Source organism: Coffea arabica, chromosome 3c (assembly GCF_036785885.1).
Source record: "Coffea arabica cultivar ET-39 chromosome 3c, Coffea Arabica ET-39 HiFi, whole genome shotgun sequence".
Taxonomy (NCBI): domain Eukaryota; kingdom Viridiplantae; phylum Streptophyta; class Magnoliopsida; order Gentianales; family Rubiaceae; genus Coffea; species Coffea arabica.
This window is the reverse complement of record NC_092314.1, coordinates 36,729,120-36,752,000: the sequence shown is the minus strand read 5'-3', so window position 1 is coordinate 36,752,000 and position 22,881 is coordinate 36,729,120. Positions and strand designations below refer to the sequence as shown.

Sequence of the window (22,881 nt, the reverse complement as noted above, 5' to 3'; positions counted from 1 at the left end):
AAGCAGAAAATTATGCCAAATGAAGATCAACTTAAGGGCGATAAAAATAACCACAACTAACACATATATTAACATTCGAAATTCCTACAATTAGCATTTCGTTGGGATTTTACAAAAATATAGCACAAAGGTGCTACAAGGTGCAACCAGTCATTCATAATCAAAAGAAGTGCAATCACCACAAAAGCAAGCCATACAGTTACAAAAATACAATGGTCCAAGAGTTAGCACCATCCCAACCAATGTTTACAAATTACAAGTCAAAAGAGAGTCTAACTAAGCCTAGTCCTCAGCGGGACCATCAGATGGATTCCCCTCATCAGGATCCTCTTCTGGATCCTCCTCCGGGTCCTCCTCTGGATCCTCCTCAGCACTAGGAGCTACCTCTGAGGCCCCGTCCATCACCTCATCCACCAGCATGGTAGCATCCGCTAGTATCCCAAAAGCTCGCTCACGAACCATGTCTCTCATCCTAGCCACGCTATCCCTTGCTCTCTGCAGCTCCTCACGGTCTGCCTCAGTTCTAGCTCTCTCCTCTATCACCCATCCAGTCAGCTCTGTTACCCTATTCTGCAGATGAGTCACCATGGCACCTAACTCATCCACGTCCTGAATCAGGGCCAGGTTGGAATTCACCAACTAGCGACGCTCATCGTCTATAGCCAGAACCAAGCGGTTGGGGTAAGAGAAGGTCAACCTACAGTCACACCTAGGAACCCTGGTGTCGGGCGAGTACTGACCACGAGCTCCACCACCCTGAACTTGGTAAAATATAGGCCTAAGAGGCGGCGCGTGACCATTCGCATGCCCGTTACCATTAGCAGCATGTCCATTCCCGTTAGGGTTTTCCATACCTACAAAACAACCAAAACTTTCAAAGTTAAACCTTAGCACCATTAATTTGATCAATTATCACTTAAAATATATCTAAGTATCTCATTCCTATTTCTAGGAATAAAATACCTAACAATTCTCCCAGATACATTTTAACCTAATGCTCTGATACCACCTGTGGCGGCCCCACTTCCCCCTAAGGCGAACCAAAGGGTTGGAAGGTCGCCTGCCTAGCTCTCGCCAGGACTCACTCGCTCTAGCAACTAATATCACCCAACATAAATTGAAAATAAAACCTTACTCCTCGAGCAAGCTAAGTACTTAAATAAATCATACAATTCAACTTATACAGCCCGAAAATACAATTCCAAGTACCAACGAAAACATCGAGTTTAAAATACTTAATTTACAATTTAAAGTTCCTAACTCAGGGCACAGAAGCACCACAGGATTCACATTTTCCCAAAGGCACAAGAAAATCATCCAAAAGACGAAACTCCGATTCTCAATCCGCTTTTTCTGTCCTAAACCTTACTTGTGCCTATAATTGATTTATAAATTTCAAGGGCTGGTTTGCAACGAGTGAATTCTGCCGAATTTCCAAAGTTAGCGAAAAACCAACCCCAGCTCAATCCTGAACATTCTGGAACAGTGATTTCAAGCTCATTTTTGAGTACTTTTCACTTAGATTCGTGGAAAATTGTCCTCTAAGAACTTTTAGTACTTCGAAAGATGTTTCCAACGGTACCAATTTTTCCAATTTTGGACCTATAGAGAGTGAGATACGATTTTTCAAAATAATTGCACCAAATCTGAAAATTCATAACTTAAAGGAAGTGGAGTTTTTCCAAACTCTCTCTTTTCCTTTAATATCAGTTGATCGTTTTACACTCGATTTCAAAGATGGAAATCAGATTTCGCTTGTGTTTTAAAACCCACTTTTTAGCCTCAATTTATGAATAATTAAGGTTCATTTTCGTGAAATTTTCTGAGATCGCACAAGTGTGCAATCTTTCGTAATAATTGGGGTTTATAAGTGATTATTCATTATTAATTACTCAAGCTCTTACGAGGACTCTCAAGAGAATCCCACGGTGGACGCTTGAACTTCAAGTTCCTTTTCTTTCTCATTACTTATAGTGGTGAGTGTCAAGTGTATGTTAAATGCTTATGTGATTGAAATATTAATTGTACGAATGTTATACATGATACGTAAACTTGTCGAGATAAGGGTGTACTTTACCTCCCTCGTCCTTTTTCCCGTGTAACTACGTGATACTTATTACTTGAATGAATAGGATTGGTAATTGTACATGGATATTACGTGCAGGAATAATTGAAATCCTAAGAACTTGATACGTGCTTACTTGTTATCAATGACTTGAGATTTGAAAATAGAGTCGAGTGCGTAATTTATCGCACTCGTTCTCATTTGAAATAAATGACTCGTGCTTGAATTACATGACTTGATGGAAATGAAATGAATGCTTGAATGTATCAAATGCTTGAATGACGTGAAATGATTAATTATGCTATGGCTGCATAAGTCGATTGGAGCGATGTCTCATCGACCTCTGAACGATAGTAAGTACCACACCAACTGGGTGGGAGGTACCTCTCGAATCGTCTCAGATCTATAAACTGAACGATAGTAAGTACCACACCGGTTCGGGTGAGAGGTATCTCTCGAATCGTCTCAGAACCCTAAAGCATTCGAAGTCGATTGGAGCGATGTCTCATCGACCTCTGAACGATAGTAAGTACCACACCAATTGGGTGGGAGGTACCTCTCGAATCGTCTCAAATCTATAAACTGAACGATAGTAAGTACCACACTGGTTCGGGTGGGAGGTATCTCTCGAATCGTCTCAGTACCCTAAACCCCTGAACGATAGCAAGTACCACACCGGTTTGGTGGGAGGTACCTCTCGAGTCGTCTCAGAAACATAAATGGAATAAGTGAAGTGCTACGAATTTAATTACTTACCCGGGTGACGAGGTGTCGTCACAAGAATGCATTGAATTGAACCTGGGGCAAATCAATTGAAAAATTAACTCCTGAGAGCTCCTGCACCGTACTCAAGTGTGTTTATTATAAATTATGAACTACTTGAATGCTATAACTTTCATTATTGTGTAAGAGTTATTCTTATTGAACTACGTGTCTTGCATGTTTTCTTGGCCTCACGAGCATCCGCTCACCCCGTTAGATTTGTTTTCCTTAACAGGAGCTGAAATGGAAGGAATTATGAAGAAGCTTACTTGATGGCTCATTTGATTAGAATTTTGAATGTAATTATTTAGGCAACTTTTAGAAGTTGCATATTTTGAGAAAACTAATTGTAAGTTTGAATATTTACGTATGGAAATGACTTCGTACTTTTTTTCCAATTTTTATTGTTAGCATTAGATTTTAAGTTTAAATTAAATTTGTACCGAGTCCTGGCGAGAGTTGGGCAGGCGTCCCACGGATACCCTTGGATTCGCCCTTGGGAGAAGTGGGGCGTCACAGATTCGGAGGAATTTCTCTTTTGTGTACTCTTGTAATAGGGTTCCAACTCTTTTGTCTAGACTTTTGGATATTGTAGATTTTTGGCTGTATTATGGGCAACCCGATGTAAGGATTGGATGATTGTTATATTTCGTTAAGCTTGAACGCTTCCGCATTAATTGTATTTATCTTTTCCGGTTGTTGATTCCTAGCACCGCTATAAGCTTGAATAGAAATTGCTTGAGTCCTGACGAGAGTTAGGCAGGCGTTCCGCGGATACCCTTTGGTTCGCCTTAGGGAGAAGTGGGGGCGTCACACTCTCTACGTAAAATTTACATTGTGCTACTGCATTTTTCTGTGCCTTTTTTCCACAACGTTTATTTTGCTGATTGAACGTTATTTCTCTCATCTCTCTCTGAAAGATAAATTGGATCTTCTCCATCTTCATCTTCTTCATTTGAATAGGTGACTTTTTCGCTCAGTATGTTTTTTTATTTTTTTTTTTTGTGAAATTTATCTTCATGGTTAGTTTTTTTGCTTAGTAAGTATTGATACTTTTTTTTGCTGCAAGAAAATAGACAAAAAAAAAAAAAAAGAAAGCCACATGGAAAGAAGCAGGCAAGTGAAAAACTGGATCTTTATTAGAACAAGTGATTTTTTTGGCTCAGTAAGTATTTTAACCTTTTTTTTTTGTGAAATTTAAAAAATCGCATGTTCTAAGAAAAAATTTTTTATGTGTATTGTTAGTCTTTTTCCCCTTGTTTAGATCCCATAAGAGAGATTAAGAAAGCAAATAAGGATGGATTTGGATATGGAGGCCTGTGTTGACAAGATCAAACAGGAATATCCGTTTATTTTTATGTATATTTGTTAGCTTTTTTCTTCCTTTATTGGATCATATTAGAGAGATTAAGAAAGCAGATAAGGATGTGTTTGGATATGGAGGCTGTGCTACTCATCTACCCATAAGACTCAAACGTGACTTCATTTTCTCATCCACCAATGCCCTTACCTCCCGTACCTCCCTCTCAAACTCTCTTTTCAACAGGTCTCTGTTGCCACAGAAGGAAGAAGTCAATTGATATGACATCGAGGTACCCTAACATGCTCAATTCTTAATCTTAGATTTTATTTTTTTTAACCTTTTTCATATCTCATCATTTGCTCAATTGTTTTGTGGTTTTTTTTATTTAGGTTGGACAAATCATCAAAAGGTAAGCTTTTTGTGCCCTAATTTCTTATTTTCTTGCTTTATGTTTTACCTTTTCCCCCCTTAATTTCTTCGCTTAAAGCCTCTTAGATCATTATTGGGTTTCTGCACTATTCTAATAATAGAATGAAGTTTGAAAGTCATTTTTGCATTTAAAACAGTAGCATTTTCTCAGCCAAAAATAACAAAAGATGTAGATATTTAACTGCTGACCACCTATTTTCTTAACAAAAGACAAGAATTGGTGGTTTCATGTTATCTTAGTGTTTCTGTCACATTTTTAGAAAAGTTTTTTTTAATGATTCTACTATATCTGCTAGCTTGGTTAGGGTTGATGTGCAATTATCATATCAGATTGTTTGGAAAGTTTGTTATGTTGTTATAGGGAGTACAAAAACTTTACAAAAATGCTAATTTATTCTTTGTAATTTTTCCCCTTCTAATTTCTTGTGTATTAGTGGAAATCTTATGTGATTATGTGTGTCCTTTCTTGTGGTGCCATTGCATTGTTGTCCACTTGCTTAGGGTGGTTCAAAATTCTTTCATGAATACCTATGGTGCAACAAAAGTAACTTTAAAAGTTTCTAAGTTTTAACCGTTTGCTATTTTAGGTTTTAGGTTTTTTGTTATCTGTTTAAATTACAGACTATTTGTTTTCTTCATTTTGTTTTCTTCATTTTGTTATAGGCGTCTTTGTTTTCTATTGGATTTTAAATGTTTGTTACAAGTTGAGCTATTAAAATTTGCAGTATGATACAAAAGGATTAGGGGAATTTTTTTCTCAAGGTGAGTTTTACTGGGGTGTTTTTCCTGAACCAACAGAAAAAAAAGAAGGGAAATGGTCTGTTTAGTGCAGATCTAAGGTTTTGTCTTCCTATTTTTTTCCTTGTGTTAACGGATTTTTTCCCCAGCACTTTATTGTAAGTTTTTGCTGTCTTTATGCTATTATTGGTCTTTAGAAAGATGCAGGATAAAGATTAATAATAATGACCTATTTTGTCACTTTGTATGCTGTCGAAAGAGGCAACCAAAATTTTAATGATGTTTGCATTCTGTTAGAATATAACATCAGTGTATTGTTTCGTCATATTGTATGCTGCCACAACATAGAACAGAGAAATGATAGCAGTAAATTCGGACTTTGGTAATAAGCTTGACGTAGAAACAACATTTTTAAAGTGTGATTGCTTTTCATTCTATTTATTAATTTATAATATTTTGTCAAGATTGCCTTTTCATTCAGTATGTGCTGCGGCTGCTTCTTTTTATTATACCAACTAGTTGGCTAAAAATTTTGTTGGGAATCTTAGGTTGTGTTTCTATATTTTCGCCCCTTGTTAATTTGTTTTGATTTAGCTTACCTTTCTTAAGATCCATTGTTTTGTGCCTTGTGGTATTGTCAATGTAAATCAATGCTTGAGAAAAACAAGAATTCGTGACTTCGTGTTATATAGATTTATAATCAGTAGTCTTTTTTTCTTTGCCTCCGCAGCATGAAGCCAATGGTTTAAACCATATGTAATCAATTTGAGGAAGCTCATGATGATGCTATTGCAACTGAGCATGATCCCTTCATAGTTATCATTGCCATTAGAATCAAAGTAACAACAACCTAATAGTATCAAACATAATTTTTCCCTGCGTACTTTAACATTTTAAATTGAACATGTTAATAGTATCAAACATAATTTTTCCCTCATTCATTTTAGATCTCAGCCTCTCAACTTAGTCATTATCAGTGATTCTTATAATTCCACGTTTTCGAGAAGTTGTGAATCTACATGATTGTTATAATTTTTAAATTGTCGGGTGCACTGATCTCATGATCATTATTGATTTTTTTTTTTTATACTTCAAATTAGGTTTCAAAAGAGTGAAAACTAGAGAAGTAACATAGATATTACTACTGGAATATAGATGTTTGCTATCCAGAGAAGTGATGATGTTACTAAGAGTTTTTTTTTTTTTTTTTTTTATAATACTGCATGTCATAAGCATCTGCTATGTCCTATGAAGGAATTATGTCATTGCATGTGTTAGAGTTTGCTGGGTTTTCACAAGTAGAAGAATCAAAATTTTACATAAATTTAATTGTAGTACTTGTTACTTACATAGAACGGTAATTTTTGTCATACTATAAAAAATACTGTTCTGAGAGTGTATGACCTTTTTAGAAAGTTGGAAGGAGAGAACTGCAATTGGAGTTTTGGTGTTTAAATTTGATTTAAATATGAATTGCAAACTACTCTCACTGCTAAACACTATCTATTGTCTGTGTGCAGTTTCTTTCTCTAAGACCAATAGTCCTTCGCAGAAGAGTGAAAAGCTTTACCTTCTAGCTGTTGGTTGTTATAGAAGTGGTGACTATTCAAGACGCCCGCAACTTGTATAGAAATGTTTGGAGGTTAGTTCTCTGCTCCCACTAGTGAAATTGCTCATAGTTTAACATTCTTAACCAATATTACTTGTCAAAAGAAATAAACTGTAGAACATTTTGGTTGTATTCAAGAGTGGTGTTTTTATCCCATTGCTTTTGTCTATGTTTGCTAGATTAAACCTGATTGGAGGCGGGCTTTATACCTTGAGAAGATAGTAAAAGAACAAATTACAAAAGGTGATAACTATATTGCTTTGAATCCTCGGGATTTTTTTTTGTTCGAGTATGGCAATACATGAAATAAAAGCTTAACTTTATGGTGCAGATGGTGTCATTGGAATTGGCATTTCAGTTACTGCTGTGGTACTCATAGCTGGTGGAATTATAACTGCATTAGCTTGCAGAAAATCATGACGACAGATTGTTATTTTAAGAGTAATTTCCTTGATATACAGTTTCCAATCTTGGAAGATGATGCATTTTAACCCTGCTAATTATGAACTGATGTCCTTTCTATTACTTTTAGTTGAAGTTAAGACTTTGTAAATATATATTTCAATGGATTTCATATGGTACCTCCGGACCGAAGCATATTATCTCAACTAAAATGTCTGAGCATTCTGGGCAAGCTGAAAATCACCTTGTAGTCCAATAGAAGTGTTCGACAGAGACAGAGAATTCTAAGTTTTGCTCTTTGTTTGTCGGACATTCTATGCTTCAACTGAGCAACTGTTCCATCGTCCGATTGTCATGAACGATTTGTCCTTTACCCTTTGGATATCCGAATCTTTAATCAATGTCCGAAGTTTTGTCCTATACTCAGCGATACTTCAACTTGAGATGCTTCAGACATCTGGTCCACCTGGTGATTGTACGCAGCTGCGTCCGAAGCTCAACGAAGAACTTAGTCGCTTTCTTGTTTTGCATTCTTTGTTTTGCCAAGTGCTTGATTACCTATACTAATAAAAGAAGAACTAGCTAAAAAATATTGGTCCAAATCATCGTTTTGATTTGCCAATCATTGAAACTAAAGATTGCGCAACCCATGGTTTTCATTTTTTTTTTTAAATGACAAATGAAAACTATTTCCCACACCTCCGTTGGGTTAATACTTATTTTTCCTTTCCTCATTAATCAAATAAATTGTCATTTTTTATTTCGATATTTTTCCTTATGCTATTGGGTATAGTGATTTTAATTTGTTCTACTGCAGTGACTGAAAAAAGCTAAAAGCAAGATTTTAGACTAGATACTAAGTATCGATAATAAGTAACTTGTCTGTGGAATAGACTTTTGTAATCAAAATTAAATATGTATACTTATTTTAGTTAAAAGAAAAAGCTAATGAGATTTTTCAACCTATGACTTTTAATTAATTATGCTGGTGGTTTTTTAAGTCATTTAGGAACTTGTTGAGATTTGAGATATTTGTGACAATGATGAACCAGAAAATTGATTTATATTTTTAAGAAAGGACTGGTAACTTGAAGTTACTATGTCTATTAATGTCCAGATTGCCCAAATATTTTTGCATGGTTGACATTTGGATAAGAATTTATTTGGATGATTTATTTGATCCAGTTACTGTAGCATATTGTGTGATGTGATGTATATGAGATAAAAAGGTGATTAGGAATTGTGTGTATGATGCAAGCAAAATAAAATCTGAAATTTTTACCTCAAATTCTTGTTGTCCAAACAATCATTCCGTATTGGGGTATCTTTTACTATTTAAATTCGCTACTTCCAAAATTGCCAATTAATTATTTGGAATAAGCATTTTTTTTTTTGGAATAAGCATCTTATAAGGAATTCTGGATGATAATTTTGCTGCTTTAAAAATTGCCAATTTTTTGGCAATAAAAATCATGTGAAAAGAGCAATATTTTTGACAATTTTTTAATGTTTATCTTTTGCAATGTAATGAAAGTAATTTCTGTGGTTAAAAAAATCCCCCCTTCAAAATACAAGTTACCTGTCTGCTACCAAATTAAAATTTTTGGTGACAATCCTAATTTTGATATAAATTTAACAATTGGTCCACTTTAAGGAATTTCACAATATAAATTGATTCATGTATCAACATCTAAATTATTTTAAATATGATAGAGAGAAGCATGCCGGAGCTACATATAGGTTGCCAGTTTCCCAGGTACAAATCAGGTGCAAACGTTTTATCAACTAAAAGCTACAACAAATGAAATCTTGCCTAAATGTTTCTTTCAATCAAATGTTACAACTAATGAAGTCCTACTACGTACTTTAAATTTTCTTGAAACATCCAGTGGCTAGTTCACATTCCCTCTTTAGTTATGAGAAAATCCTAGAAAGTAGAATCATAAACGAGGACAACAGTGGATTTCAATAATTGGGAACACAAGATTATATATATATATATATATATTTATATTTATATATATATAGGTCATGGCCCTTTCGGGGATTTAATTAGTTACTTCTGGAACATTGAAATGCTAGATTACTCCACATTAACTGGCAATTGGAGATTTAAGTTGACTTACAAGATCCACGCACCGGCGTATGTAATTACCCTTTCACTTACTAAACAAAATTTAAATTTACGAAAGATTTCCAATTTTTTACTCATACTGATTCATAAGTTCATCTTCCTAATGCTCTAAGATTCAGTGCAGTCATTATGGACTTTTTTTTTGTGATGAAAGATGGAACTATTACATTTTGGTGGTTATATTTTTCCGTATATTTTCTCCTAATGTTGTAACTTTAATTTTGTATTTTTTATCTGTTTAATTTATGCAAATTTGGATTTTATTGGGTTTTTTTTAGATGACAAATGAAAATTATTTCCCTTATCTCTGATGGGATAATAGTTATTTTTTCTTTCCTCGTTAATCAAAAAAATTGTCATTTTTGATGACAAATTCACAATGCTCTCTTCTGTTTTTCACCTTAGATTAATTTCAGCATTTTTCCTTGTGTTATTGGATATAGTGAATTTAATTTGTTCTACTGTGGTGACTGGAGAAAAACTGAAACTAGGATTTTCGACAAGATAATAAGTATGGATAATAAACAACTTGTCTGTTGAATAATCTTTTGAAAATCAAAATTTAAATTTGTATACTTATTTTGGTTAAAAAGGTATTGAAAATTTTCAGCCTATAACTTTTAATTAATTATGCTAGTGATTTTTTCAATTATTTAGTAACTTGACATGATTTGAGAATTCTTTGGCAATGATGACCAAGAAAATGTATTTTTTTTTCAAGAAAGGACTATTAAAATAGATGTTAAGCCCAATAACTTTGAAGTTTCCATGTCTTTTAATGTCCAGATTCCTACAGGGTATGGTTATTTTAAATAGTCAACATGCTCAAATATTTTTTTCTCTCTTGAAAATCAATCTAAGAAAAACTCGTAAAGCTAAAAGTCAATCAAAATATTATCACTAAAATTTATTTGAACGTTTTAAATTTTATCTGCATATTTAATCTTGAACTTTTTGACGTTTAAAATAATGTTTATATGCATGCTTAGCTTGCCCCCTCAATCAAATTCTTGGCTCCGCAACTAGTTGCATGGATGACTTGTCATTCCTTATTGGAGTGTCTTCTACTATTTAAATGTGCTACTTCCAAAATTGCTAATTATTTATTAGGAATAAACATGTTATAAGGAATTACTCCTCATCGCGTAAAAAGGTTCGACCGCCGTCATCACTTTGTTTTTTTCGCTTTGGTGATTACTATTTTTTTTTTCGGTTTATTTGATGCCTGATTTCATAAGTAACTAAAGAAGTTTTTTTTGGCAAAATATTATTTGAAATAAAAGTGCTATCCAAATATTGTTATATGGACCCTGCTGGCAAGATTTGGGATGTTAATTTCATGGACAGCAGGGTCTAGATAGCACTTTTATTTTAAATAATATTTCGCTTGTATCATAAAAATATTTTTCAAATCAATTTTGTATATTTTGAACTATTTTTTATCTCATATACATCACATCATAAAATGTGCTACAGTAATTATTTTAAATAATACTTTAAATAATATTCTATCCAAACACATTTACTATTGTAAAAATAATTAAGTTACAGTGCGATGTCAATTTCATGGACCCTGATGGCAAGATTTGGGATGTCAATTTCGTGGACAGCAGAAGGTTACAGTGCGTTTTCCTGTTAAGAAAGCTTATTAAGATTGCTATCTTGTTACTATGTGATGATTTTCCACGTTTCTTCACTATTTTGTTCGTTTGTTTTTGTGTCGGGTTGCGGCTGTAAGCATCCAACAGCTGGTGCTCTCCAAGAGCAATTGTTAGTCAAAGTGGACTTTGAAGTGAGCAATAATGACACGTGTTTGACTTGCGGGACATGAAATATGTTTACTTTTATTTACAGATATAAATATTAAATGGCTTGAAAAAAATTTTTAATGAATTGATATCCCATAGAAGATTTTTCAAACTAACCCATAATTTAAGAAAACGTCAAGATTTTTTTTCCCCTTTCTTTTCTAGTGCAAGTAGGAGAGTTCAAATTCTGAACTTCTCACTTATACTTCTTGCTCCAACCCAAACCATCCATCTTATCCTTCCTCCAAAAAATATCAAGATAATAAATTGTTGGATCAATTAATTGGAATTAGATTTTGAAATTGTCAGCTGCATGCATTTTTAGGATTAATTGATTAAACGTTGCATGTTTTTGACTTTAGATGGTACATGACCATACCCACCCTTGGCAGGATAACCTCCTAGTTAAAGCTTTGTATCCAAATCATTTGCTCCCGTTAACTGTGTCACTTTTTTTATTAAGCGGTATTAAAGAATTTTCAGTTGAAATAGTATTTAGCCTCATCACATTTACCTACACACACCGCTCATCTTGACGGAGCTTTGGGGTTTTTTTTTTTTTTTTTTAAGTTTAACTCCTTTTCCTAAATTCAAAAACTTATATTCCATTCAAACGGAACTCAAACACCACTTTTTTTATTGAATAAGATACAATAGTTCTTTTTTTAATACGTTGAGCTACTGGGAAATTTTTATTTTCCTTTTGGCAAAAGTTTGATGTTTTTTTCTCTTTTCTGAATCCTGGGTAGAACATCTAAGCAAAAATGATGAAGGAAGATAATTTTCACAGGTTTCCAAGACATAACAAAAGCAAATACACAGTGTGAAAAACGACGTTAAACTTAACATGATTCAAAATGGGTACTATCAAATTATGGAATGGGCAAGTGCTTTTCATGTAATGAAACAATCAGATATTTATATAAACATATCGAAAACAATAAAAGTGCACTAGGAAGGTTTGAAGCTAAGAATAGTTTTACAGGAAAAATGTTTGTGCATTCTACATTTTATTTTTAATAGATCTTGCTTTTTCATTTTCTAACATCTTACAAAATAATCCAAAAAAATGGTTTTAAGTTGTTTAGTGATACAGTTTGAGGCACCCTTGGTCCTTCAATCCATTATTCCATATCAATAGGGCTGCATAGAAAGTTGATCAGGTTGAATAACTGGGTATTCGTAATATTTTTAGCAGTAGTTTTGGTAGTGTTTTTATTAGTTTTCCTATTAATTTTATGAATAAGGGTTGTAATTATATGGTGAAAGAAGAAACGTCACAAATAAAGCTGAATCAAACCCTATCGAGCACTCGACATAGGACCCATCATAAGACCCATCATATTTTGGTTCCTATTTAATTTGTAGAGCCCCTAGATGGGGTGATAATCATTGTGTTGGGAAAGGGGTACCAATACAGACACACAATATCAGAGTTAGCCCAAGATAAATTTCTCTTTCCCCAAGTACCAGTTAAAATAGGAATAAACCAAACACCAAATAATAATACCAACAGTGATAATAAAATGCAAGGAAAAATAAAGGGCACAGGACATCAAGATTTTTACGTGGAAAACCCAAATTGAGAAAAATCACGGGATCTAGTCCAGTCAAAAATCTCCACTATCACAATAATGGGAATACACAGGTCTACCCGAAATATTCGGATGACAATAATATCACCAATATCAACCAAGCTAATCTGCTACAAAATCATCCCCCAAAAACTATAACTGTCAAAGAAGTGGGTTTGGAAAGGTGTTACCAAACGAAGAGGAAATCCGAAATCTGAATCGGTAGATGAGTAGAGCTCGATGAGAGAATCCCGTGTGTAAAGTTTCGTCTCAATCGGATTTGGAATCGCCCTCCAATCAAGACCTTGAAGTCTCTCTCTCTAGCCCTTTCTCTCTCTTCGTCTCACTCAAAAAATAAGTGGCGGCTGCTGCTTGTCCTTTTTAAACTTGAGAAACCCTCAAGTGTTGTATTAGTGGGTTGGCCCACAAATGGGCTGGCCCACCCAACAATCTCCCCCTCCAGCTCATTTGGGGGGCTCCATCAGACCTGCTTCTTGTCTACAAAATAAAAGCTTCTCCTTAGGCAATGCCTTGGTAAACATGTCAGCACCATTATCATCTGTATGCACTTTCTCAAGTGTCAACAATTTGGAGTCCAGTACTTCTCGAATCCAATGATACCTCACATCAATATGTTTGGATCGAGAGTGAAATGTAGAGTTCTTACACAAATGAATAGCGCTCTGACTATCACAGTAAAGGCTATACTTCTCTTGTTTCATACCCAATTCCTGAAGGAATTTCTGCAACCAAAGAGTCTCCTTGCATGCTTCAGTGGTTGCAATATACTCTGCCTCCGTACTAGAAAGGGCGATGCACTTCTGTAACTTACTTTGCCATGACACTGCTCCCCCTGCAAAAATCATCAAGCACCCAGATGTGGACTTCCTATTATCAAGATCACCTGCCATATCTGCATTAGTGTATCCATCTAGCATAGTTTTACCATTGCCGAAACATAGACACAATCTAGGAGTTCCCTTGAGATACCTGAGAATCCATTTGACAGCATTCCAATGCTCCTTACCGGGATTAGAGAGATACCGACTGACCACTCCAACTGCATGAGCAATATCTGGCCTGGTGCAAACCATAGCGTACATCAAGCTACCAACGGCCGAAGCATAAGGAACCTTTTTCATGTCTTCTTTATTTTTCTCACTTATAGGACACTGCTTGATATTCAATTTAAAGTGCCCTGCAAGTGGAGTTGAGACTTCCTTAGCCTTGCTCATGTTAAACCTGTTGAGTACTTTCTCAATGTATTTTTCTTGAGACAACCAGAGCTTCCCATTTTGCCTGTCACGTGAGATTTTCATCCCCAATATCTGTCTAGCCGGACCCAAATCCTTCATTGCAAAGGATTTACTTAACTCCTTTTTCAACCTGTCAATCTTTACAGTATCATGACCAACAATCAACATATCATCAACATATAGCAAGAGAATAACAAAATCACCATCTGAAAAATTTTTCACATAAACACAGTGATCAGATGTAGTCCTGTGGTACCCATGGTCTGTCATGAAGGAGTCAAACTTCTTATACCACTGTCTCGGTGCCTGTTTCAACCCATACAGGCTCTTCTTGAGACGGCATACAAGGTTTTCCTTGCCACTTTCTTTGAACCCCTCCGGTTGCTCCATGTAGATCTCCTCTTCCAAGTCGCCATGCAGGAAGGCTGTCTTCACATCAAGTTGTTCAATCTCCAAATTCAAACTGGCTGCAATACCAAGAACAACTCGAATTGATGACATTTTTATTACAGGAGAGAAAATTTCTTCAAAATCTATACCTTTCTTTTGACTAAATCCCTTCACAACCAATCTTGCTTTATACTTTGGTTGTGATGTGTGCTCCTGAGTTTTCAACCTAAAAACCCATTTGTTCTTCAGAGCTCTCTTACCCTTAGGCAATTTCACTAAGTCATAAGTATGATTCTCATGCAGGGACACCATCTCCTCTTGCATGGCTCGCAACCAGTCTTCTTTATTCTCATGCTCTAGAGCCTCACTGTAGGACTCTGGCTCTCCTCCATCTGTCAACAACAAATATTCATGAGAATTATACCTGCTAGAAGGTCTCCTCTCTCTGGTAGATCTTCTAGGCTCTTCTTGTTGTGGCGGTGGTGGTGTAGGTGGCTCCTCATGTTCAGGTTCATCAGCAGTAGGATTATTACCATCATCAATATCCTCTCTCTGCTCTGTCTCAGCTCCCCCTTGATTAAAATCAACAGGTACTGGAATTGGATTTGGATCTGAATTTGAGCTAGCAGGAATGTCATCCGAGGATTTTGAGTTATCACCTTTATCAATGTCTTCAATGGTTTGATCTTCAAAGAAGACAACATCTCTGCTCCTGATCACCTTCTTTTCAATAGGATCATACAGCCTATAACCGAAATCTTCATGTCCATAACCCAAGAAAATGCACTGCTTTGATTTTACATCAAGTTTTGACCTTTCATCTTTGGGAATATGAACAAATGCCCGGCAACCAAAAACTCTCAAGTGCTTAAAAGATATATCTTTTCCCGTCCATACTCTCTCTGGGATGTCACCATCTAGAGGAACTGATGGAGAAAGATTAATTAAATCGACCGCAGTCCTCATTGCCTCACCCCAAAAGGATTTTGGCAATTTAGCATTAGAGAGCATACATCTTACCCGTTCAGTGATGGATCTGTTCATTCTCTCTGCTACTCCATTTTCTTGAGGAGTTTTTGGCACAGTCTTTTCCAATCTGATCCCACGGGACTTGCAATAGATTTCAAATGGTCCTCTATACTCACCACCATTATCAGCACGTACACACTTTAACTGCTTACCAGTTTCTCTTTCAACTTTGCTATGGAAGTCTTTAAACACATCCAAAACCTGATCTTTTGATTTCAAACCAAAACACCAAACCTTTCTAGCAAAGTCATCAATAAAGGTTACAAAATAAACAGCACCACCAAGAGACTTATCTTTCATATAGCAGACATCAGTGTGCACCAATTCTAAATGATTCAATTTTCTAGATGGAAGAAAATTTTGAAATGCAACTCTGTGTTGTTTCCCATAAATGCAGTCAACACAAGGTTTAAGTGCATTACCTCTAATTTCAGGTAGGAGTTGTTTGCGAACAAGTGTTTGAATCCCTTTTTCACCCATGTGTCCAAGTCGCCTATGCCAAAGGTCAATCGAGGAATCACGAACTGCATTCACTTCTCCCTTCCTCAACTTGGCTTGCATCACGTAGAGGGTGCTGTGCTTCTTTCCTCTGACAACAACGAGATTTTCTTTGCTAAGTTTCCATTTGCCTTCACCTTGCGAGCTATAATAGCCCTCATCGTCAAGTTTTCCTGTAGAAATAAGGTTAAGTCGAATATCAGGAACATGTCGAACATTTCTCAATATCAGCTGACACCCGGTATCTGTGTCCAAGTATATGTCTCCCATGTCAACAACTTTGCATGAGACCTCATTTCCCATCCTAACACATCCAAAATCTCCTTCGGTGTAGGTTAAGAAAAAATGCCTGTGAGGAGTAACATGGTAGGATGCACCTGAATCAACTACCCAGTCACTGTCATAGTGAATAATATTCACCTGACCATCATCACAGAACACAAACATGTCATCATGGGCTGCTACAACTGCTGTAGTGTCCTCATCATCTTTTTCCTTCGCCTTACCATTTTTCTCAGCATGATCCCGTTTTAGAATTCTACACTCCTTCATATAATGTCCATTCTTTTTACAATAATAGCATGCAACATTTTTTCGCGACTCAGACCTGCCTCTGGATTTGTCATTCCTGTTGTGGGGTCCTCTACTTTTACTTCTCCCTCTTCTTTCTTTCTTTTCTGTCACCAGGGCCTGGAACTCATAGACAATTCCTTGTTCCTTCCTCCTGAACTCTTCATTCATCACGGCCTCTTTTGCAATAGCCATGGTCAACACACCATTCGGAGCTGAATTACTGATGGAGACCACCATGGTTTCCCAACTGTCCGGTAGTGAACTGAACAATAATAAAGCCTGCACTTCATCATCCAGATTCAAATTTAATGTAGTTGTCTGGTTTATCAATCCCTAAAAATTACTCAAGTGTTCAGTCATATCTTCCCCATCCTTATATCTCATTCGAGTAATCTGCTTCAGACAACTAGCCTTATTCAAACCTGTCTTTCTTTCATACATACTCTCAAGCCTTTTCCATAATATATCAGCTCTGGTGTCATTAGCAAAATGTTGAAAAATACTTTGACCAATCCATTTTCTAATATTACCAACAGTTTTCCTGTGCATATTAGCCCATTTTTCATCACTCATATCACTTGGTTTGCATTTATCCCCTAGAACAGGTTCAAACAAATCTCTACAATACAAGTAGTCTTCCATTCTAGGCTTCCAAATTGAATAATTAGTGGCATTTAATTTTATCATGCAACCACTATCTGAATCATCCATTTTAACAGGTACAATTGAGCAGCCTAACCTGACTGCTCTGATACCACTTGTTGGGAAAGGGGTACCAATACAGACACACAATATCAGAGTTAGCCCAGGATAAATTTCTCTTTCCCCAAGTACCAGTTAAAATAGGAATAAACCAAATCACCAAATAATAATACCAACAGTGATAATAAAATGCAAGGAAAAATAAAGGGCACAGGACACCAAAATTTTTACGTGGAAAACCCAAATTGGGAAAAATCACGGGACCTAGTCCAGTCAAAAATCTCCACTATCACAATAATGGGAATACACAGGTCTACCCGAAATATTCGGATGACAATAATATCACCAATATCAACCAAGCTAATCTGCTACAAAATCATCCCCCAAAAACTACAACTGTCAAAGAAGTGGGTTTGGAAAGGTGTTACCAAACGAAGAGGAAATCCGAAATCTGAATCGGTAGATGGGTAGAGCTCGATGAGAGAATCCCGTGTGTAAAGTTTCGTCTCAATCGGGTTTGGAATCGCCCTCCAATCAAGACCTTGAAGTCTCTCTCTCTAGCCCTTTCTCTCTCTTCGTCTCACTCAAAAAATAAGTGGCGGCTGCTGCTTGTCCTTTTTAAACTTGAGAAACCCTCAAGTGTTGTATTAGTGGGTTGGCCCACAAATGGGCTAGCCCACCCAACACATTGAGCCTGACATAAAACCAAATATTACTAGACATCATCCCAACCAAACAACACAGTTTTTTTGTTTAAGGTTTTACGTATGATATTTTTCTTTTTTAGAGTAGGACGCATTGTAGGCTATAAATAGGCATAGTTAGGCCTTTTGTTATCGATTCTTCTTTTTCAAATATCAATGAAACTTTGATTGGTTATTCCAATTGTTGAGATTTTCTCTCATTATCATCAAATCTTTGATTCGTGTTCAAGGATTTAAACGTAATTCGACCCTTTGTTCTTCTATGGATTTCGTTCGTGGAATGAATACAAAATTTAGTCTTCGGCTACTGCACCAAGTGGTATCAGAGCATGTTTCTCCTATGGCGACCACTAGTGTATCCATGATTATACGAGATCTCCACCATCATTTTGATCATATAGATGGTGCCCTTGATGAGATTTTAGGGATGGTGCAAAAGCTGGTCTCACAACACAAGAAATCTACATGTCATAGGTGTGTAACTGGGAAATTCGCTGCTGATGACCCTAATGTTCATGCAGTTTCTCACTTAAGTTTTCATAGTTGTCTAGTCTATGAGAATCGAGATTGGATCACTCAACAGCAACATCAGATCCATCCAACCACAATAGCACCCTTTGTAGTAAAACCTGAATCAAAAGTATTGCAGGCCATGTTTGAGGAGGATGCGTTCGTATGTTTACCCTAATGGTGAAGAGGCCATGTTTGTTCCATCTTTCCCCACTGATAAGCCCCAAGTTGAGATCGATGCAGCAATCATAGACCATGTGATATTGGAAGAATTTGCAAACATGGAAGAGGAAGGAATTTTCGCAGATGAGGCACCAACACCTCTATCCCCGATAGATTTGTTGTCCAATAATTCAATGGATGGTTTCTCGAGTCAAGAAATTATTATTCCTACTGAAAAAATTACTGTTGGTAAATCTTCTCCTGTCGAGATTTCTTCTATCCAGGCCAGACATGTACAGCTCCTTATTGATTGGGAAAAATTGATGAAATTAAATTTGTCTTGGCGATGGAAGATGGGGAAATTGTTGGGTTCGAGGTTTCCTTGGGATTGTATGCAACTTCTTTTGTTTGTGAACAGGCATTCGAGTTCATATTGTTGTTCGAGCCTTACAAGATTCGTGAGAAGATCATCGGTTTATTATCCTGTGCTTGTGTTGGAATTCTCTATAGAACTCAAGAGCGAGTTCTTGTTAAGTGAGAGAGTCTGATACGGTTCAAGGAATCTTTGATTCTTTAATCCATCATTCCGTATCAATGGGGCTGCCTAGAAAGTTGATTAGCTAGATTGAATAATTGGGTAGTCTTAATATCTTTAATAGTAGTTTTTATTAGTTTCTTATTAATTTTATGAATAAAGATTGTAATTGTGTGACGAAAAAAAAAATATCATGAATAAAATTGATTTAAGCCGAGTCGAGTACCCAACATAGAACCCCTCATAAGGCCTGACATAGAGCCAAACATTGCCAAACATCATCCTAGGCAAACAACGTAGTTTTGTTTGTTTAGGGTTTTACATATGTTTTTGTATTCTTTTAGAGTTGGACTCATTATAGCCTATGGATATCAATGAAACTTTGATTAGTTATTCCAATTATTGAAACTTTTCTCTGGTTATCATTGGATATCTTATTCGTGTTTAGAGGTTTGAACATGATTCAACCATTTGTTCTTCTATGGATTTAGTTCATGAAACGAATCCAAAATTTACGCTTTCACTACTGCATCATTTAGATTGTAATTGAATTAAATTGGCTCTAAAGTTTTACTTCTAATGTTTGAAATACATGCAACCTCGTGCTTCTGCAAGGCGTTACAAACTGTTAGGAAATTGGCTTAATTTCTTTTAGGTAAAAATTCCTGTTTTTGTGGAAGTAACTAGTTTCCTAATTGGATTTAGTTACTTGAAGTAGTAGTCAAGTAAATTCCTATTTAGCGAGATACTATTTTCTACTGTATATGAGTTTAGGAAATAGTATTAGTTTCCAACTGTTATTTGGTCTTTTTTGGCAGTAATATCCCCTATAAATAGGTGGGTTGGCATACTACAAAGATACACAAGAAAGGAGTGAGAGAGTTCTTAGTGGGTGAGAGGCTTATACAAGAGTTGGGGTTTGGGAATCAAGTTGTAATCTTATGGTGTTTTTCTCTCATAGTAAGAACAAGTTTTTCTCTCCGTGGATGTAGGCTTGGTGATTAAGCCGAACCACGTTAATTCTTGTGTGTTGTTCATCGTTCGTGTTAGATATTGTTTTCTATTAAATTGTTGGTCTTTTCTTTTTCAAATAATTGGCCTGATATCCCAACACAAACTAAGTTTATAACAATAGTGAAATACTGTTCCAAATATGATAAGAACAACTGTGTGGGTTTTGCAAGTGTAGGAAAACTCATGTCCGAATCACTGGCTTTGCGCCAGTGGCCCGTTCTTGCACTAAATGGGGAACCATAGCGCTTCTCTGTGTGCAAAAAATCTTGAAGTGTACACTGCACAGAAGTGCATTAAACTGATCTGGACGTGGATTTTCTCTTTCCGGCCTCCACGTGACTTAGTTGGGCTTTTCCTTCGCTTTTAGCATAGATGTGTTCTGTCTTGTTTCACAAACAACAAAAAGGGGAAAAATAAAAACAGGAAATGCCATGTTTGAATAATTTTGGTAAATTCATATGAATCCATATTAGCAATTCCTATCACACTGTAATAAGCCCCACAGGTTGATGTAGAATTATACGTAGTAAGGAGTTTAAGTTATGAATAACCAAGGGAGAGAGATTGTTGGATGGTACAGAAACGGAGTATAAGTGAGAAGTCTCAAATTCGAGTCTTACCACTTACACTAAAAAAACAAGTTATGAATAACCAAAAAATAGTGAATTAGGGAAAATTTTTTAAAGTAGAATTATACGTAGTAAGGAGATTTAAGTTATGAATAACCAAGGGAGAGATATGGTTGGATGGTTTGGGGGACAGAGTGTGAGTGAGAGATCTCAGATTCGAGTCCTTCCATTTACACTAAAAAAAAATTTATGAATAACAAAAAAATAGTGAATTAGGGAATTTTTTTTAAACATATATGTGGTATAAATTTGGTATAATTGTTTCAAAAAAAATTATGGTACATAATTGACTAACTACTAATAAAAATTCAAAAAAATTATAATTCTCCAATATAGCACAATTTTATTCTACATAAATTGACACATTGCATGATTTTAAATATAAATTTGGAATGGAAAGGCTTTTGAGCATGAGTTAGGTGATTATGATGGTTGAGTGCATAAAGAGTAAGTATAGACTTTAGAAATTGGAAATCTTGAGTTCAATTCTCCTTCTCCGGCCCCTACTTCTTCAATTTTATCCTTCATGTACTAAATTTAAGCAACAAAAAAAAAAAAATGCATAAGAGGTTCGTGAAATGTTGAATTATTCATTAGTAAGTTAAAGTACCCTTTGGTCTATTTGGGGTTGCCTCCCCACGTTTTGTTGAATGTTTTCATTGGTAGGTTAAAGTACCTTTTGGTCTACTTGGGGTTGCTCCCCACGTTTTTGTTGGAGGTTAAAAGGGTCCGATCCATTCCCCTTTATACCAGAAAGAAGAAGAAGAAAAAAATAGAGTACCTTTTGGTCTCACCTATCCACAACAAATAGATCTTTTGCGGTCAGTCCTAAGTGTTTCTTTTAGGATGAAGGATGGATCTTTAGTCTCTTTTGTCCTACGTCATGCATAAGAATAACCTGGTATAGGTAGGCTTTGTTTATTTGCTAAATGGATGGAGACTTTAGACGTATACAGCCAATTCGGAAATGGGTTTCTTCAGTTTTAGTTCTATACAATTGTATAAACTGATATAAATATGAATTATAATTGAATTGATGTAAAACTCGCTATTATATAAAAAATATGGGATAATTTCAGAAACCTCCCCTGAGATTTCTGAAAATTTCACGGAGCTCCTCTAAGATTTGAAAAATTACACTTACCTCCCTCGATTTGATAATTTTAGTAACAAAATCTTAAAATAATATTGACTTGGATAATTTTTAAATGAATACCCAAAAATGCCCTTGTGGAATGAGTTTTAATTTATTTTCCTATACAATTATAAGATTATTTAGTATAATTATAAGGAAGAGGTGCCAATTTTTTCATGTCCATGTCTACTATTTGATAAACAACCATAATAATAATTTTATTACTATGATATGATATTTTTGATGGTATTTATTATGGATTTAGATTTATAAGATAGAAAAGAAAATGTTGAAATAATTCATTTAGAGTTTATAAATTTTTGGAGTGGTAGGATTATTATAATTTAGTAGTGCTTTTGGGCCATTTCTTTTTTATTTATTATTAATTTTAATACCAAAAAATAGAAAACAAAGATAAGCAAAAATATTGGATTACATATAAAATTAACTTGTCAACAAAATCACTAGTTCGACATTTAGTTATAATAGAAACCTAAAGGCAATAGTGGTAGTTTTACAGTTTTATTGGTGAAAAATTTTAAAAAAGGAATAAGAAGGATAAAGAATGAAAAAATAATTTTAAAACTCGTTCTAAATATAAGCATACCAAATAAGAGATTTCATTAAAATATTTAAGGTTAAAATAATTATTTTAAATGATAAGGGAGGTATGTGTAATTTTTCAAACCTTAGGAGAGTTCAGTGAAATTGTCAGAAACCTCCTCTGAGGTTTCTGAAATTATCCCAAAAAGGTAAATTAATTTATATCAAAATTGTGCCATTTTCACAACCAGACGAAATTGTACAAAATCTCAAATGGAAAAGGCCTAGATCCTACCAACTTCCTACCCTTCCTAGAAAGTCACTGCAGGATCGCAATACAGGGTTGGCGGTCGGGTTGGCGGTCAATATCGACGTGC

General features: G+C 35.4%; 1 protein-coding gene across 1 annotated transcript; it reads left to right on the top strand.

The window, feature by feature from the left end:
• Positions 1–5,521: 5,521 nt before the first annotated feature.
• Positions 5,522–7,326, top strand: LOC140037937 (mitochondrial fission 1 protein A-like). The gene is made up of 4 exons (XM_072083117.1): positions 5,522–5,663; positions 6,818–6,921; positions 7,086–7,149; positions 7,238–7,326. The coding sequence occupies exons 1-4, from the start codon at positions 5,522–5,524 to the stop codon at positions 7,324–7,326; spliced, it is 399 nt and encodes a 132-aa protein (XP_071939218.1).
• Positions 7,327–22,881: the final 15,555 nt, after the last annotated feature.

Coding starts and splice junctions, on each gene's coding strand:
- LOC140037937 (XM_072083117.1), top strand. CDS start 5,522: ATGACCTATTTTGTCACTTTGTATGCTGTCGAAAGAGGCAACCAAAAT. Junction 5,664..6,817: donor AGAACAGAGAAATGATAGCA/GTAAATTCGGAC, acceptor GTCTGTGTGCAG/TTTCTTTCTCTAAGACCAAT. Junction 6,922..7,085: donor ATTCAAGACGCCCGCAACTT/GTATAGAAATGT, acceptor TATGTTTGCTAG/ATTAAACCTGATTGGAGGCG.